Here is a 20,024-nt window from a genome sequence, read left to right as displayed (position 1 = left end):
CTGGCCCCCAGAACACACCTGGGCTTTGTAACCAGAGCAGCTGAGCAGGCATCCCGCATTCAGGCCACCTCTGCGGACGGGGCCCAGAGGGATGGGACCTGCGTTCTGCTTCATTCCTGCTTGGGCTTTGCTGAGGGGGAAGGCAGAGGGGTGGGAAGGTGAGGGGTGTTTGTAGGAATTCAGGATCTAGGAATGATCATGTGGCCTTGAGCTCTTCTTTGCTGAGGCAAGGGGTTTTCATTACCATATGGTGTATTTTTTTTTTTCTTTCTCCACTCACAGCAGTGAGAAAATCATTAAGAAGACCCTGGGTGGAGAGGAGGCTTGGGGAAGAGTCCTGTAGCAGGGTGCTGAGGGTGGCTCTTCTTTTTCCAGTGCGGGAAATGGAGGGTGTGGCCACCCCCACCTTCCTGGGAGGTGGCCGGGGAAGCCTCTAGAATGTTAGCCCTTGCCCCCCCCCCCCCCCCCCCCCCCCGCTCTTCCAGCACTTGGGAGGGTGTGTGCCCCACCCCACCTTGCTTGTGATCCTTAGGGGGTGGGATATATGGTGAATATCCAAACTGGGGGTCTTAAGGATGCTTTTGATGTCAGATAAGCATCTTTCTGAATAGAATTGCTCTTATTTCTGCACCTCCCTTCATTTCCAAAGTGTTGAGGATTCACTGCTTCTTAGTCTCTCATCATAAATGCCTTCTGTGATTTTGTACCTTAGAACCTAATATATCACTGATGATAAAGTAGAAAGAAACTCCTCTACTCAATGGACGATTGATGATGGGTTTGTGGCTCCAAGGAGGCTCCCCATCTGATTTTGATTTTAAAGCCAGCTTGAAATCAGACCTGCCTTTTGAAAGTTAGTAGAGTTTTGCCCTGGAGGCTTCATCTATGCTCAGCTGGTTAAAGTGGTCTTTGTCATTATCCAGTTTTATGTGAAATTCCACATTTAGGATTTAAAATCCACTGGGAGGTCATGAATTTGCAGGAGGCTATCTTGCCTGCATGCTAATCACTTTAGGCAAATGGTTTCACTTGAAAAGTAGTCCTTGTTAGTTTCCTTTTTGGAAGAACCCAGGGATTTGTTATCTCTTGGAGAAGAATCTTGGGCGGGTTCCCATCTGAAGGGGACTTTCTGTCCCGGGCAGCCTTTCCACCAAAACGTGCAGGAGCGAACTTCTCACGGTGTCTTTGCTGCGGACAGCAGGCTGTAAAACCCACACCGCTGCTATGTAAATAGCGGAAGACCCGGGGAGCGACCTGGCATTTAAAAAAATCCCATTAGCAGCTCTCACTAAGCAAAGGAACACTCAAAAATGATGCAGGTTTTCAAGCAGGGACGCTTAAAAAAGTTTCTGCTTCTTCAGACAGTCTTGGGCTGTCTTCATCCACTTTTCTAGATACGGATTCTCTCTTTCCAAACATCTGGGAGATGATCCTACCCTTTCAAGAAAAAAAAAACACTGTCCCCTCTGAACCATGGGTGATGACCGCCTCAAATTCAGGGAGCACCCGCAGCACCCCGATTTACAAAGAGGAGTTCTTTTGGGGAATTCATTAATTTTTGAAAATATAATCTTAATACCTTCTGGCCTCATCGGTCTGTTTTGGGAAGGACATGAAAAAGGACATTAGTGTCTTCCTCCTGGGATAGCTTTAAGTGACCATGCATTCTGTTTTCTGTCCTCTAGAGGGCGACGCATCCCGCCGAGCCCTGCCCGTGCGGGGAGTCTGGGGGTCTCAGGGAATCTGTTGAGTTACGTCTCAGCAGAGCTCGTTGGATCACTTGGGACCCACCTAGAGACTGTTTCAATACCTAGTTTTTTAAAAAAGTGACTAATATCTGAAATAAATGTACGGTTAGGATTTCACTATTTTCTTTTGAGGTGAATGGCTGCTTGCGGTGAAGCAGGCTGCATTCTAAAGTACCTTCGTGCAAGGGCGTTAACCAAGGAAGAACTTTTAGAGGAAACATGTTACTGGTATCTCCGGAGAAAGAAAGTTTAAATTAACATGATGGTGCTTCAGAACCAAGTCTGCCGTATCCGGGTAGGATTTTTGAATTTTAGAGATGGAAGGGATGTTAAGATGGAACTAACCCAGAAACTCCCAAACTTCGGCCCGTGTGTCTCATATTCCTTTAAGCTTAATAAACCCCATTGTGCTCCAGGGCGTGGAACTTTGGGGTGGGAGGAGGGGACAAAAATGACTAAGACTCCGGCCCTGCCCTCGCCTTAGGGCAAATTATTGACTTGGCAGGCTATTGACTTCCGTTTGGCTACTTGAAATATCCCCAAATTACTACCTTGGTGGATGTTCTGCCCACACCCTTGACACCTCAGATGAAGAAATGGAACACAGAGGGGTGAACTGCTTGTCTGAGGTCCCAAGAGTGTTAGTCGCTCAGTCGTGTCCGACTCTTTGCGACCCCGTGGATTGTACCCCGCCAGGCTCCTCTGTCCGTGGGATTCTCCAGGCCAGAATACTGGAGTGGGTTGCCATTCACTTCTCTAGGGCATCTTCCCCAACTGGGTCCCAAAGCAGAATCAGCATTTCCTGGACATGCCAGCGTTGAGGACTAGGAATATAAAGAGAGAACATATCTTCAGGAGCACATTTTGGAGGATCACGAGAAGAAAGGTGCTTTTTTGGCCATTGACCAGTCTTTTGTAGAGTATCATATTTTATTTAGCAGAGAGGTAATTGTTGTTTCCAAAAAAAAAAATCTGGAAAGAAAAAAAAAAGCAGAAAAATAGGACAAATATGAAAAGTTCTGCCAAGCCCTCTCTCGAAGGCTGTTAGTCTTTGGTTGGGGCCTGGCTGTGTTTCACAGAGTGTGATCCTGCTGTTCTCCTGAATTTTAAGATGTTTCATGAAGTACAGAGAAACATCTGCAAGGTAGGTGTGGCTAGGGAAAGGTACGAAAGGAAGTGCTTCTGTCCAGTACCCCTGGTTTGGCCCATACCTTCGGTTTTCATGGACCCAGGGCATCGAGAATTGGCCACAGGAAGGGAGAGCTTGTGAACTGATTTAATTTCAAATGCAGAACTGAACAGCAGCTGGAGATGACTCAGGTCTCAAGAGAAGCCATTCCAGGAAACGGGTTTTCTCTTCTGCAATCCTCATCAGTTGATTCAGCAGCCCAGAGCCAGCTCGGCTAAGCCCACAGACACCCCCTAACCAGTACTTGGTGGGCTCTCTGTTTCTCGTGGGGGCAGAAGGAAACCCACCAGCGGTCAGAGCCTAGGGCAACAGATGAAAAAGCGGCCACAGGACCGCTGCTGGTTAGAGCATCGGGCAGTCAGCCTCATTCTACACGTAAAGCTGGGGAGGCTGGGAGAGATGAACTGACCTTTACTGACTGAGACGGGAACACAGCAGATTTTTTCCAGGCTATTATATTAAATCCACAGTGGCATTTTATCAGCTACTTCAATTTAATTAAAAAAAAAAAACTACTTAAAATAAATTATCTAGACTTGAATGTGAATCAAACTAGAAAACAAAACAAAAATGGTTAAGTTTCCCTGACCATCTGAGGACATTTTAGCTGCTTTGTTTGAACAGTTCTACAATGGAACTGCATGGTCTGGAGAGGCCAGTGGCCCCTAGTCCCTGGCCAGGGCAGGCAGCGAGGATGGTACCGGCCTCTGCCCTGGAGCCGACAGCACCGTGTGTCACGGGGCAGGAATGGAACGGGACGCTCGTGCAATTCCTTTTGAAGCGTCTTCTAAGGCATTCTCTTCCCTTATGTTAAATCTGAACTAATCTCTGCCTAATGCTTATCACTAGCAGGAAAAACCAAGGAAATGTGGTGTCTGGCTGCCTCACATTTAAAAGGGTAGAAAGTTTTTTACGGGTGCATCGTGGTATCTAGTTTTTCCAACTACAGCAAATGTGGAACTTTCTGCATCGTGTTTATTATCTTGGACCCTAGGAATACGTCTTTAAATAAATTGCCAAATACCTGGGTGGTTAATCTGGAGGTTCTTCAAGGTGCCTTTATGGGGAGAAGGAAGGTAGCCCCAGATGGTGCTGGGCAGAGCCTCACGGGAGCTCATTCTGGGAGGAGGTTACCTGTGAGGGTGCAGGCAGACCTCCCCTTTCTGGATTGCTCTGTTCCAATGTATGAGTTGCTGAACAGACATTTTTTTTTTTAACAGATAGACACTTAAAAATTGAAGTATACTGTTGATGTACAATGTTGTGTTAGTTTCGGGTATACAGCAAAGTGATTCAGTTATACATACATGCTCTTTTTCAGATTCTTTTCAAAATATTGAATACAGTTCCCTGTGCGTGCATGCTCGGGGCGCTCAGTCATGTCCAACTCTTAGAGTGACCTGGTAGACTGTAGTCCACGTGGCTCCACTGTCCGTGGGATTTTCCGGGCAAGAATACTGGAGGAGGTTGCCATTTCCTACTAAAATAGTTCCCTGTGCTGTGCAGTAAATCCTTTTTGTTTATCTATTTTATATGTAGTGGTGTGCATCTGTTCATCTTAGAACTCCTAATTTTATGCTTTTCCCCCTTGGTAACCATAAGTTTGTTTTCTATGTCTGTGAGTCTGTTTCTGTTTGGTAAATAAGTTCATTTGTATCATTTTTTAAGATTCCACATGTAAGTGATACCATATGTTATTCGTCTTTCTCTGCCTGACTTACTTCACTTAATATGACAATCTTCAGGTCCATTCATGTTGCTGCAGATGACATGATTTCATTCTTTTTTATGACTGAGTAATATTCCATTGGGCATATATAACCACATCTTTATCCATGTATCTGTCGATGGACATTAAAAGTCTACAAATAGTAAATGCTGGAGAGAGTGTGGAGAAAGGGGAACTCTCCTACACTGTTGGGAATATAAATAGGTGTGGCCACTATGGAGAACAGCATGGAGTTTCCTTAAAAAACTAAAAAGAGTACTACCATATGATCCAGCAATTCCATTCCTGGTGTACATCTGGAAAAGACAAAACCTCTAAATTGAAAAGATACATGTACCCCAGTGTTCACAGCAGCACTATTTACAGTGGCTAAGACATGAACAGCATTGTTTTACATGACATCACCAGGAAGACCCAGAGACCTTGAGTCTGGGGCTCGCTGTCTGACGGGGACACCGGTAAGTGGCAGTGAGCCCAGGCTGACACACAAGGTGAGAAGAGTTAAGTTTTGCCATCACAGGACACACCTTCAGAGCCTGGGTCAAGCAGGTGATTGCTTACAGATGTGTTTGCGTGGCTGATATTTTCTTCTGTAGCACAATGTCATGCAATAAAAATGCGAGATTCAAGTTGTAAAATAAATGATAAAAAAGAAGCTTCTGATGCATTTCTTTGGAGGGGCCTTCTTACAGTTGTTCCAAGTTGTTTGCTTTTGAAGATTCCCCCAAAGCTCTTTCAGGTAGCAATAATATGTCAAATTCCACTGTCCTCCCTCCCGAACTGGAGGATCTAATAAATCCTCTTTTAGCTTCCTCTCTGAGACAAGAATGGGGACTCTTTCTCCCAAGATTCAGAGAAGATAGATAAGAAGGACAAGAAAAAGAGAGAGAGAACTAGGGTGCTGCAAGCTGGAGACCCCTGGGGTTTACTGAAATGTGACTTTTCATCTCACAGCAGATGGCAGGGCTTTCTGGCTGTGGCCTTCCACTATTCCTGCAGCTCACACATACACTGGGACAGTCAGGAGTTAACAGAGTGCTAGAACTTGATAGGAGGATCAGCCTGGTTTTAAAAAGCAGTGCTTGGAGAAGACTAAATAAATGACTTCAAAATGGGAGCTCTGGATGCATTTAAGTCTTTGTTGGAAAATGATTTCCTTGTGTGCATGTGTGTGTCTCTTTCTTAAAAAAGATTTCCAGACATGGAAAATGAAAAAGCTTTTGAGTAGACTTAATGAAAATTAATTTCATGAAATTGCATAATGGCTTGGGAATGTCATTGGACTCTGACTGAATGCAATTTTGAGTTGAAGGGCCATGGAGAGTAATCTTCATAATGAGAGGTGTCTTTTTAAGTTTCAAGTGGACAGCTATGAAAAGGAAAAAGGCAAGTCAAATTCTTTTTAAAACGAGACCAGTAAAAAAAAAAGACTTACTAATGCTCAATAGATAAGAATTGAATGAAGTCCTATGATTGGATCTATTGCCTTTAGGACTTAGAATCTATGACACAAAGCTGCATAACACCCCATCCAACCCAAGGGTCTCAGGCAGCCAGTTCTGACATTTTTCATATTTGAAAGAACAGCAGCAGACAAATGAATTCTGTTGATACAGAATCTGTGGTTTGTCACCACCAAAGAAATTAGGTCTGTTCCCATCCCCCAAAGAAAAGACGTGGGGCATTTCCTTGAGACTGGGGCCAAGTCTGGCACAGCCTCTCAGTGTCTCCTAGGTTCCTGCCTTCGGGCTTTGGAAACGCAAACCTTCCTTAGGATTCTGGTTCAATCTTGTCGTTGTTTAAGTGGCAGTGGACAAAACACTTGGTCTCACCTGGGTTCAGTTTCCCAGCTAGAAAACGAAGGAAAACAAGGCCATCAGGCTGTGGGAGGAGTGCACGGGATCCCGCCTCTGAGACAGGGGCTTAGCAAATATGACTTGTGCCCTCTTGTCTCTGTTGCTTGGGGGTGGGAGGGAGAGTTAAAGAAGGACAATTAAGAGCAGGGAGTGGCTGCCTTATTCCTCCTTATTAAAATGGACAAGCTGGGTGATCATTTGGGGAGATGATGTTTGACATCTTTTAATAATCTAAATGAAAAAAAAAATCTCCAAAATTGGTTGCCAAGAACTTCAGTTTTAAAAAGTGGGATGCCAAGACATGATAAACAATAGGAGAGATTTAATTGCAAACTAAAACATGAACAAATATTCAACAGCTGGGCTAGGCATGCTTGAGCCACATGACTGGCTCCTAAGCACTGCAGCAGGACAAATGTGGGAGAGCTGAAGGCATTCTTCCCACCTGGGAATTCAGCTCAACCCAACATGTGAGTTCATTAATCATCGTGGAGCCTGGAATCCTTGTCATCCAGCAGACATAGCCTCTGTCTTTCGCTGTCAGGGTTGGAAGAACATCTCCCCTCTGCCCTCCTCGGCCCTCTCCTCTCTTCCCCCTCTTCTCTTCCCCTCTCTTTCCCTTTCTTCAACATCTGGGTAGATTTTAGGGAAGGCAATTGCACCACACTGTATATATTTTTCATTTCTTTGTGTCCCACTGAGAAGCACTTCATTTCACGTCAATGTATGGCAAAACCAATACAATATTGTAAAGTAAAAAAACAGATAAATAAATAAATGAAAAAAAATAGAAGTCTCCTCTACTAGAGATTAAGATCTCTGAAATAAGAATCCACATATATTTTTCAATCAATTTAAAGCTCATTTTCCTTAGAGAATGAAGTAAGTAGTAATTAATGCCTCAGAGGATTCCTTGGTGGCTCAGTGGTAATAATCTGCCTGCCAGTGCAGGAGATGTGGATTCAATCCCTAGGAAGATTCCCTGGGGAAGAAAATGGCAACCCACTCCAATATTCTTGCTGGGATAATCCCATGGACAGAGGAGTCTGGCAGGCTACATATAGTCCAAGGGGTCGCAGAGAGTTGGACATGACTTAGCAACTAAAAAACAACAGATCAGACTGGACAATTATTTCAGAATTTGTCAATAGAGACCCCACCCAGTGTTTAAGATATGAGAGAATAAATACATGGGTTCCATGAAGTTGGATCTGATCCTGCTGTAAGATACAGGTCCATGGAATTCTCCAGGCCAGAATACCAGAATGGGTGGCCTTTCCCTTCTCCAGGGGACCTTCCCAACCCAGGGATCAAACCCAGGTCTCCTGTATTGCAGACGGATTCTTTACCAGCTGAGCCACAAGGGAAGCCCAAGGTATAGGTAGGGATGGTAAAAATGAACAAAACCAGCAAAAACTACTCCACGCCCAATTCACCCACACTCTCTGTCAAGGTTGTCTGCAGAGACACCTGAAGCTGGTCCCATCCCACACTCAGCAGTGACTGAACAGGTCTTGTCTCATATCCTATTTTTTCTTCATGGATTACACTCTCCAGTGGTTTGCAATGAGGTCCTATACTATTTTCATGCCCTCATTCCAAAACAAAAATACTACTTAAAATCCTTCATCTTGAACTGTACCTCCCGGAAGAGTTGCATCAGATCTTTTTCTTGAAGCAGTGGTGCTGAAACTTCAGGGGGGGAGTTAGGAGAGATGTGGCTAGAATCACAGGTGAACGCGGACCCTGTCCCCAGAGACCCCCATATACACAGGTATGATGTTGTATACATTTGCGGGAGCTTGACAAATCCTTTGAAATCTGTGCATCCATATTTAAAAAAAGATTCTTGACCTATTAGAATATTACAAGTTGTCTTGGAAAGGACAGGCTATATTTCTAGAAAGAATCTAGTAAAATGTAAGTAATGTAGCTGGAAAGTTTTCCCATAAAATAGTTTCTAGTAGGATGATATTGCTGATAAAGAAACCCAATGTTCAATTTTAATGGAAAGAATCAGGAATAGCATATATACGATGTACTTTTACATTGTTCTAAAGTATATATCCTCAACTGAGAAAACTTACAAAGACAACAAATATCGCATGTGCTTTTTTTTTTTTTTCCTAAAGACAAACTCAGGAATAGGCCTAGCAGAGTTTGGGAAAGAAAGGTATGGCTGGATGGAAAGTTCAGGAAGATTCCCAGGGTAGAGCGTGGGCTTGCGGGATTTCTAGAGAACACTAAGGCAGTGCTGGGGCAGTGGCTTGGTGGGTCATCCACAGTGAAGAAAACAGACCAACCAGCCAGGCATGGGTTTCTACACTGCCTGTGGGGATTGCCCTGAGCACCAAGCAGGACTTGATTATGACTTGGGGACCCTGTGGAACAAAAGCTCTGGATGCTGGGGAAATCCCTTCCTATATCATACAGATCCCTGTCTGACACGTGTCAGCTATTTCAAGCCAAGAAGACTGGGCCGTGTTTCTGGAATGTTACCTTTATCCCCACTGGCTGTCACTTCATTGTGGAAAGAAATATGTTCTCTTGATGACTGGCCTTTTGATCATCTTCAGAACAACCTTTTCTTCTCACTGTTGATACATTTCTAAAAAAAACGTTGTATTGATGGGAGGTTTTGTCTTAGTCACCGGGGTTGTGTCTTCAAGCTCCTAGAATCTGAATCACAGGGTAAATTTGTCTTATCACAGGTGATAATTTGGTCGACTTCCCTGGGACATCCAAAGCAACTGCGGGACTTGGAATCCATTCTCTTGTTTACGGTTTTGTCTTTTTCCATTCCACCAGTTTGGCAGGCTGGACTGGCCTGAGGCCCACACTCTGCTCTTGCTGTTCCTCACAGCTGGCCCCCAGCTCTTCCCTCTGGGCCTGACCTCAGACAGGGAAAACCACGAGGCTGAGCCCACTTCCTCCACACCCTTGGGGGACAGCCTCAGCAGGGGGCTCTCTGCTCTCCTTGGCCCTCGGTGCTGTGTTGCTGCGAGGTCCATCTAGACAGCAGTACCCTGCCGAGGCCACGTTGCTCTAGATGGCAAAGATGAGAACCTGAGACCATCCTTAACATTGTCTTCTCAACAGTAAGGGGCAATGGGATTCCTGAATTATGTTAACAATGGACAACCACGAATAGAACCACCCGGTCCATGGTGTGTCCATGGCAAGAGGAAAGTCAAGTTAGGAAGATCAAGCAGGTGCAAAAGCCTAGGCCTTAGGGGGAGTGGATTTCATAGCTCTGATGACACTATTAACAGTTGGGACAGAAATAACTTTTGTTCCAGGTCTCAGTGTTTATATCTGATTCTTTTTCACCTTCCTTAGATTCAAGTCTTCTTCCCCAAACCTTATCATTTTGCTGACAAACACTTCTTTTTTTCTTCCTTTCCAATTGTTTTCTAGTGCCAAGGAAATGTTATGTTATTTAATTATAGGGGCACATACATATGCTTTAAGAGATGTGTAGTTGTATTGTTTTCTTATTTTAGAGAAAACTTAGTTCTTAAGATTGGTGGTGGTGCTTTGGTCGCTAAGTTGTGTCTTGTGATCGCGTGGACTGTAGCCCTCCAGATTCCTCTGTCCATGGGATTTCCCAGGTAAGAATACTGGAGTGAGTTGCCATTTCCTTCTCCAGGGGATCCTCTCAATCCAGGCATCGAACTCGCATCTCCTGCATTGGCAGGTGCACTCTTTATCACTGAACCCCCAGGGAAGCCCATCCTAAAGACTATTACATCTCAAAAAGGAGATGCCACATTTTTCCCATTCCTGTTAAATTGATGGCTACATTATAGGTGTACAGTTCCATTCAGTCACTCAGTCCTGTCCGACTCTTTGGACCCCATGGACTGCAGCACGCCAGGCTTCCCTGTCCATTACCAACTCCTGGAGCATACTCAAACTCAACATCCATCGAGTCGGTGATGCCATCCAACCATTTCATCCTTTGTTATCCCCTTCTCCTCCCGCCTTCAATCTTTTCCAGCATCAGGGTCTTTTCAAGTGAGTTAGTTCTTCACATCAGGTGGCCAAAGTATTGGAGTCTCAGTTTCAGCATCAGTCCTTCCAATGAATAGTCAGGGCTGATTTCCTTTAGGATGGACTGGTTGGATCTCCTTGCATTCCAAGCGACTCTCAAGAGTCTTCTCCAACACCACAGTTCAAAAGCATCTATTCTTCAGTGCTCAGCTTTCTTTATACCCCAACTCTCACATCCATACATGACCACTGGAAAAACCATAGCTTTGACTAGACAGACCTTTGTTGGCAAAGTAATGTTTTTGCTTTTTAATATGTTGTCTAGCTTTGTCATAGCTTTTCTTCCAAGGAGCAAGCATCTTTTAATTTCATGGCTGCAGTCACCATCTGCAGTGATTTTGGAGCCCCCAAAATAAAGTCTCTCACTGGTTCCATTATTTCCCCATCTATTTGCCATGAAGTGATGGGACCGGATGCCATGCTCTTAGTTTTCTGAATCCCAAGTTTTAAGCCAGCTTTTTCACTCTCCTCTTTCACTTTCATCAAGAGCCTGTTTAGTTCTTCTTCGCTTTCTGCCATAAGGGTGGTGTCATCTGCATATCTGAGGTTATTGATATTTCTCCCAACAATCTTGATTCCAGCTTGTGCTTCCTCCAGCCCAGCGTTTCTCATGATGTACTCTGCATATAAGTTAAATAATCAGGGTGACAATATACAGCCTTGACGTACTCCTTTCCCGATTTGGAACCAGTCTGCTGTTCCATGTCCGGTTCTGTTGCTTCTTGACCTGCATACAGATTTCTCAGGAGACAGGTAAGGTAGTCTGGTATTCCCATTTCTTTAAGAATTTTCCAAAGTTTGTTGTGATCCACACAGTCAAAGGCTTTGGCATAGTCGATAAAACAGAAATAGATGTTTTCCTGGAATTCTCTTGCTTTTTTGATAATCCAACAGATGTTGGCAATTTGATCTCTGGCTCCTCTGCCTTTTCTAAATCTAGCTTGAACATCTGGAAGTTCACGGTTCACGTACTGTTGAAGCCTGGCTTGGAGAATTTTGAGTATTACTTTGCTAGCATGTGGGATGAATGCAATTGTGTGACAGTTTGAACAGTCTTTGGCATTGCCTTTCTTTGGGATTGGAATGAAAACTGACCTTTTCCATTCCTGTGGCCACTGCTGAGTTTTCCAAATTTGCTGGCATATTGAGTGCAGCACTTTCACAGCATCCTCTTTTAGGATTTGAAATAGTTCAACTGGCATTCCATCACCTCTGCTAGCTTTGTTCGTAGTGATAACTTCCCAAGGCCCACTTGACTTCACATTCCAGGATGTCTGGCTCTAGGTGAGTGATCACCCCATCATGGTTATCTGGGTCATGAAATCTTTTTTGTACAGTCCTTCTGTGTATTCTTGCCACCTCTTCCTAAAATCTTCTGCTTCTGTTGGGTCCATACTGTTTCTGCCCTTTATCGAGCCCATCTTTGCATGAAATGTTCCCTTGGTATCTCTAATTTTCTTGAAGAGATCTCTCGTCTTTCCCATACTATTGTTTTCCTCTATTTCTTTGCATTGATCACTGAGGAAGGCTTTCTTATCTCTCCTTGCTATTCTTTGGAACTCTGCATTCAAATGGGAATGTCTTTCCTTTTCTCCTTTGCTTTTCGCTTCTCTTCTTTTCTCAAGCTATTTGTAAGGCCTCTTCAGACAACCATTTTGCCTTTTTGCATTTCTTTTCTTGGGGATGGTCTTGATCCCTGTCTCCTGTACAATGTTGTGAACCTCTGTCCATAGTTCATCAGGCACTCTATCAGATCTAGTCCCTTAAATCTATTTATCACTTCCACTGTATAATCATAAGGGATTTGATTTAGGTCATACCTGAATGGTCTAGTGGTTTTCCCTACTTTATTCAATTTAAGTCTGAATTTGGCAATAAGGAGTTCACGATCTGAGCCACAGTCTGCTCCCAGTCTTGTTTTTGCTGACTGTATAGAGCTTCTCCATCTTCACCTGCAAATAATATAATCGGTCTGATTTCGATATTGGCCATCTGGTGATGTCCGTGTGTAGAGTCCTCTCTTGTGTTGTTGGAAGGGGGTGTTTGCTATGACCAGTGTGTTCTCCTGGCAGAACTCTGTTAGGTGTACAGAGTTACCCATATTTTTAAAAAACCACAGGTAACTTCTGTTTTTTTAGAAATTGTAGTAAAATACTCATGACGTGAATTTTGCAATCTTAATTCTTTTTAAGGGAACAGTATAGTAGTATAATCCATATGCATCTTGTTTACAACTGATCTCTAGAACTTTTTCATCTTGCCAAACTGGAACTCTTTACCCATTGGAGAGACTAATTCCCCATTCCCTTCTCCCACCCTCTAGTAACCACCATTCCATTCTCTGTTTCTAATAGCTTGACTATTTCAGATACCCCATGTCTGTGGACTCTCTTGGTGATTGACTCATTTCACTCAGCATAATGTCCACAACATTCATTCATGTTGTAGTGTGTGACAAAACTTCTTCCTTTTATTTAAGGCTGAATAATATTCCTTTATATGTACATGCCACATTTTCTCTATCCATTCATCTATTGATGGGCATTTGTGTTATTTCCACCCCTTAACTAGGTGGCACAGTGGTAAAGAATCCACCTGTCAGTGCAGGAGATACAAGAGACATAGGTTTGATTCCTGGGTTGGGAAGATCCCCTGGAGGAGGAAATGGCAACCCATTTCCAGTATAGTTGCCTGGGAAATTCCATGGGCAAAGGAGCCTGGCGGGCTATAGACCAGGGAATCTCAAAGAGTCAAACATGACTGAGTACGCACGCATGGCTGCTTCCATCTGCTGGCTATTGTAAATACTGCTGCGTTAAACTTGGGTGTGCATATATCTTTTCAAAATCTTATTTTCGGTTATTTTGGATTCATACCCAGAAGTAGGACTGATGGGTTATATGGTAACTGTACTTTTAAGTTTTTGAGGAACCTCTATATAATTTTCTATAGTGGCTGCAGGATTTTACATTCACACTAATGGTGCCTAAGAGTTCCAGTATTTCTACATTCTCATCGACACTTGTTCACTATCTTTTTGATAGTGGCCATCTCAGTGGGTGTGAGATAATATCTCACTGTGGTTTTGATTTTCATTTCTCTGATGCTGAGTATTTTTTCATATTCTTATCGGCCATTTGTGTGACTTCTTTGGAGAAATGTCTATTCAAGTCCTTTATTTTTAAATCAGATTTTGTTGTTATCAGTATAAAGTTGTGGGTGCTCTTTATATATTCCTGATATGAACCCCTTATCAGATATATGGTTTGCAAATATTTTCTCCCATTCTGTGGGTTGCCTGTTCACTCTGTTGATTGTTTCCTTTGCTGTGTAAAAGTTTTAAAGTTTGATATAGTACCATTTGGTCTTCCCTCATTTGGGCTTTCCTGGTGGCTCAGTGGTAAAGAATCACCTGTAACATAGGAGATGTGGGTTTGATCCCTGGGTCGGGAAGATCCCCTGAGAAGGAAATGGCCACCCACTCCAGTGCTCTTGCCTGGGAAATCCCATGGACAGAGGAGCCTGGTGGGCTGCAGTCCAGGGGTTGCAAAGAGCCAGACACGACTTGGTGACTAAACAGCAACTACATAGAACCCTCTGCCCCTGATCCTGTTGTCTGGGCTTGCGGAATCACACGGAAAAAATCAGCACCAAATCCAGTGGTGTGGAGACTTTCCTCCTGTATTTTCTTCTAAAAGTTTACTAGTTTCAGGTCTTACATTTAGATTTTCAATCCATTTTGAGTTAGTGCTTTGTAAGTGGCATCTTTTTTGCATGTGGATATACAGTTTTCCCAGTATCATTTGTTGAAGAGACTATCCTGTCCCCACTGTGTAGTACTGGCACCTTTATAGAAGTTTATTTGACCATATACTTGAGGGTTTATTTCTGGGATCTTTATTTTATTCCACTGGTTGATATGTCTGTCTTTATTCCAATCCCATACTGCTTTGATTACTGTAGTTTGTAATATGATTTGAAATCAGGAACTGTGAGGTCTCCAGCTCTAGTTTTTTCCTTTCTCAAGATTGCTATAACTCTTCTGGGTCCTTTCAAATTCCATATAAATTTTAGGATATCTTTTCTATTTCTCCAAAAAATGCCACAGAGAGAGAAGTTTTCGATTTTGATTCATACTGATGATGATTACCTTTTCATACTGTAATTCACAAGGCCACCTTCTAAATCTTCAAATCCTAAGAATGAACTATGAATCTCTCCAGATTAAATATATTTCTATTTCTTAAACCAAATGGGATTTTGCACTTGACTGTAGTCTATACTACATAATTTTCAATATCAAATAGTATTTCTTGAAACTAAGTGCAATAAAAAATAATCAATAATTGAGATGCTATTGTAGGAGGCTGACCCTGACCCCTATGGTGAGAATTTCCTCCTCTTTGATAAACAGCACATTTTTTAAAACAATGATTGAGAATATGAAGATTAGTACTCCGTGTGTTTCTTTTTGTCATTTTTGTTTAACTTTTTATTTTGTGTTGGAGTGTCACCGATTGACAATGCCGTGATGGTTTCAAGTAGACAGCCAGGGAACTTAGCCATGCACGTGCATGGGCATGTTTGGATTTTTAACCCATTTTAAGTTAGTTCTTTGTAAGTGGAGTGAGGTAAGGGTCAAGCTTCCTTTTTTTGTTGTTGCACGTGGGCACAGTTTCCCTAGCATCATTTGTTGAAGAGACTGTTCTAGGCTCCCCCCGCCCCCAGGCTGCTGCACGGCATTGGGCAGGGTTCCCGGTGCTGTGCAGTGGGTCCTTATTGGTTGTTCATTTTGAGCACAGCCATGTGCACCTGTCCATCCCCAGCTCCTTTATAGGAGTTTTTGGTTTGGTTGGTTTTTGTTTGCAGTTTGAATATATCTACTTGAAAGAATGGAAAAAAAATAACCAATAATTTTTATTGGCACACCCCTCCACTCTAATGCCGCCACCCAAGCCTCTGACCAGGGAACCCCTGACAAGCCTGGGTAGGGGTCAGAAGAGTCATTGACTCACATGCACAGATGCAGCAAGGACCAGCTCCAGAATCTGTGGGCTCTGTGCAAAGTGAACACGAAGGGTCTTTGCCCTGAAGTTATTAAGACTTTTAAGCAACAACCAACCATTATACCAAGCATGGCGTCCTGTGAGACTGCACAGGTCAGATATCCATGACCTAAGAAAGAGTTGGGGGATACCAGAGCCTTGGATCAAGGGGAAGGGAGAAGAGGTGATGTCTTGCAAGGGGACCTAAAGGCCTAAAGGGAGAAGACCTAGGCCAGTTCTTTGGAGGGTCATAAGGAAAAGCTTAGACCCTCGAGCTGAGCTCATTTGAGATTGGAGGGTGATGAAGCTGACTTGAAGGTGTGTGCTTCAAGGTGGGTGGGGGTGCTGTCAGGTGTGGGGTGGGAAGAAGGTGGTGTTTGCTTGAAGGGAAAAGGGAGGGTGGCACAAGCTAGAGTGCCCATCCAGACATGACCCTCACTGGCTGGATGTCAAGTTTGCAGGGAGACCATGCTACGAGGCTGTCAGCCCTCAGCACTGGCTTCAGTCTTGCTAATTCAGTATCTCTGGACATGCTCCACTCTGTGACTGGAGCTGGGAACACAGCAGGTTTTTGTTGGAGGAAAAGTGGTAAATAGTAATGGAGAATAAAGGCAAGATTCGAAATGGTCCCAGCTGCCGTGGTTGTGTTTTTGCGCACACTGGGGTTCCAACAATGCCCATTCTCTCCATGAACTGGAGCTTCCCAGTGGGATTCCTGTAGATGTGATTGACAGGCTGGGCATCACCAATCTGCCCATTGTGCCTCTGGGTGCCTTTCCCCCCCACCCTTTGTCAGTCTGCCATATGTTTCGTGATGGGCTATTGCTGCCTGTCTTAACTTGAGAGGAAAAAGAAGGTTGAACTGCACAGTCTTTTAGCTATGGCCAAAGTCCTACAGTCACTAGATTCAGAGACTCCGTGTCTATGTTTAGCTGAAACTATTTTTCATCCGAGGGATAAATCCTTGATTCACTCGTTAGGAACTGGAGAGTCAAAACCTGATGGTTCTCGTCTGCCCTATTTTCTCTTGTAGGTTCTCACTTGGTGCTTAGACACAATCAAAATGAGGAAACATCGGCATTTGCCCTTAGTGGCCATTGTTTGCCTCTTTTTCTCAGGCTTCTCCTTTACTCGTGGTCAACAACAGCCAGGTAAGATCCAGAATCACCTCTTCATTTTATTAAGAGGGACAGTGTTCTCTGTTTTAGATCTTAGACATCATGAGCTGGAGAGAGAGTTTAGATAGACTTTGAAGAGAGAGCCAAGACATTGATTACAGGGTTTCATTTATTTTAGACTTTCTCAGCTCCTCTTTATCCAGTGAGAGAGACATTTTTTTAAACTGAAACTTGGGTTTGATATCTTGGCGGTGGGTTGCAAGTGGTTTGTTTTTACATTGGGTGTGAGCAGAAAGTTTGTATCGAAAATATTTTACCATCGGAAGAGCTTTTCCACATTTCTGGCACTGGTTAGTGTCTCAGCACATAAATCCCAGAGAAAACAATGGTTAAGAGTAAAAATTATATTCCCTGAAAAAAAAAAAAAGACAAATACAAAAATAAATACCAGTCTTTCTCTCTTACTCTGGACACAAAGAGACATTTTTTATTTAGAATCATCAAATCTTTAAAAAATCAGTTTCCTGAAACTGCATAAAAATTGACCCTACCTAATCTTATTAAAAACTTGCAGAGTTTTGGAAAAATGAGAAATGGTATCTGTATTATGAGCTTGGAAGGTTTGACTTGGGTCCCTCTCCTTGTCTTGATGGGGTTCTTCCTCCAGATCTGGTAGTTCTTACAGGGAGGTGAGGACCACCCCAATGCCAGGGGACCATGGGTTGGGGCCTCAGGTCAGCCCCAGGTAAGTAGAGTCCAGGAGTCTGCTGTGCCCAGCCAGCCTGACCCAGGACAGCAGGGCACTCCCCAGCCACTCACAGCCTGGAACCTGGAGCCTCCTGCTCCTACTTTTGAGAGAGACCTGCATTCATCTTTGAAAGGGGTGAATACTGTTCAACATATCAGAGGGCTTAGATGGCTCTGAAAATGTCGTATCGAGTTAGGGTACCTTTCTTCCTGCTAGAGAGTCTCAAAAAACAAAGAAACAAAAAACAAGCCTTTGCCCTTTGCTACATTATACAGGTCTGCTTCACCTAAGATGTAGTCATGACATTTATTTTTCTTGCAAATTACCCAAAGCATGGGAGACTAGTTCAGGTAAAAACAGTAGTTATGTTTCAGTATTCCATTTTGCCAAGGCCCCAGACTGAAGAATGAACGTCTAAGGTGATGCTTGGTTATCTGCAGTAGGACATCCTTCCTGTCTGATCAGGTGGGTCTTGGGGTTCAAACTGCCACAAAGAATCATCTAGAGGTGAAGGACACCCCAGGGAATGTTTGTCCCCATTCTGGAACCTGCTACTGGTTCATGTATGGCAGTCATTGTATATGGAACTTGGGCCAATGACTGGGCACCAGCAGCTGTTGAGTCCATGTGTCCAGGTCCCTGTGTCTCAGGTAAGTCAGTGTCCCACCTGCCTCACACGTGAGGCATAAATTATTTAGTCACAGCACCGTAGAGACTGAGTGAGTTGGGGAAGGCTTTGTATTGATGGGAGGTCATTTCTTGAACAGGAGAAACATCTAAACCAATGTCTTCTTTTAAAGATGTCAAAAATGGTGCCGCTGCCGATATAATATTTCTAGTGGATTCCTCTTGGAGCATTGGCAAGGAACATTTCCAACTTGTTCGAGAGTTTCTATATGATGTTATAGAATCTTTAGCGGTGGGAGACAATGATTTCCGTTTTGCTCTGGTCCAGTTCAACGGCAACCCACATACCGAGTTCCTGTTCAATACGTATCGTTCTAAACAAGAAGTCCTCTCCCATGTTTCCAACATGTCTTATATTGGGGGCAGCAATCAGACTGGAAAAGGATTAGCATACGTAATGCAGAACCACCTCACTGAGGCTGCCGGAAGCCGGGCCAGGGACGGAGTCCCTCAGGTTATCGTAGTGTTAACCCATGGACACTCGGAGGACGGCCTTGCTCTGCCCTCAGCGGAACTTAAGTCTGCTGATGTTAACGTGTTTGCAATTGGAGTTGAGGATGCAGATGAAGGAGCCTTAAAAGAAATAGCAAGTGAACCGCTCAATATGCATGTTTTCAACCTAGAGAATTTTACCTCACTTCATGACATAGTAGGAAACTTAGTGGCCTGTGTGCATTCATCCATGGCTTCAGAAAGGGCTGGAGGCACAGAGACCCCTAAAGACATCACAGGTAATGGCAACACCACCAACCTGCTGCCTGCCTCGCTCTTCTTCTGGAGATAAGCTTGGCAACCGCTGGCATTAAGGCAATCCTCTGGCTAAAAGGAGGTGGGGTGGATTAGGGAAGAGATGCCTGTTCACAGGCCTAAAAACAAAGGTTTGAATATTCTCTGTAGTCCCCTTCCAAAATAGAGCATTCACTCCCTCTAAGAGGAGTTCTACCTTTGAAACAATTAATATTCCAACTCCAAAAAAAAAAAAATACATCCTGATATTACGACCCCACAAGCAGTGCTTCTTGGACAAAAAGCCTCAGCATGGCTGGGCAGGACTTTGACAAAAGTCCCTCCATTTGTTCCTGGGAAAGAGTCTGTTTCCTTTAAAGAAAGCTCAGGGTCTGAAAAAGCTCAAGTGAGAGGGGAAGAGGTCATCCACTTTTGGGTCCAGTGAAGCAACACACAGAGCTCCTCTCTTTGACACGATGGAATTTATTTCAAAGAGTTGATGGACTCAGAATTGTGAGAAGCCTTAGAGATTTGTTGTTCAGTTGCTCAGTTGTGTCCGACTCTTTGCGACCCCATGGACTGCAGCATGCCAGGCTTTCCTGTCCTTCATCACCTCCCAGAGTTTGCTCAAACTCATGTCCATTGAGTCACTGATGCCATCCAACCATCTCATCCTCTGTCGTCCCCTTTGCCTCCTGCCCTCAATCTTTCCCAGCATCAGGGTCTTTTCCAGTGAGTAGGCTCTTGGAAGCCTTAGAGATGATCCAGTCCCAATCTATCTTGTATCTTGTAGGACTTGAGTCCAGGAGCTGAAATCCCTTATGTGTTGGCTCTGGATGGGGTTTTCTCACTTCTCCTCCACACTGTCACCATCGTTGTACCCAGAGATGCTTCTGATTCCAGTGGTCCTCATCAGTGTCACTCTGCGAGTCCTGATGATGCAAGGACTTTACATGGATGTGTGGTCATGTTCAGTGACATGGGGACAACTGATTGTCTGGCAAGTTACTTAACCAGTCACCCCCATCAGCTTTCTTGCCAGGGCTAAGTGACTCATAGGGAAGGAATTCCAGAGGTAAATTTCACATGTGTTGCACCACTGTGATTTTGACCAATACCCAGGGC

The 20,024-nt window shown here is 43.9% G+C and overlaps 1 protein-coding gene across 2 annotated transcripts in view; it reads left to right on the top strand.

Annotated features, from left to right (window-relative positions):
- Nucleotides 1–20,024, top strand: part of COL6A3 (collagen type VI alpha 3 chain) — a 103,715-nt gene that overhangs the window by 13,026 nt on the left and 70,665 nt on the right. For both annotated transcript variants that reach the window (XM_081491113.1, XM_081491114.1), the window contains 2 exons: nucleotides 16,654–16,771; nucleotides 18,287–18,904. In XM_081491113.1, the coding sequence (XP_081347239.1) occupies nucleotides 16,654–16,771; nucleotides 18,287–18,904 (736 nt within the window). The remainder of the gene's footprint in view (nucleotides 1–16,653; nucleotides 16,772–18,286; nucleotides 18,905–20,024) is intronic.

Source organism: Giraffa tippelskirchi, chromosome 5, assembly GCF_054371585.1.
Source record: "Giraffa tippelskirchi isolate mGirTip1 chromosome 5, T2T-mGirTip1v1.2.pri, whole genome shotgun sequence".
In the NCBI taxonomy this organism is placed as follows: domain Eukaryota; kingdom Metazoa; phylum Chordata; class Mammalia; order Artiodactyla; family Giraffidae; genus Giraffa; species Giraffa tippelskirchi.
This window is presented reverse-complemented; position numbering and strand designations above follow the sequence as displayed.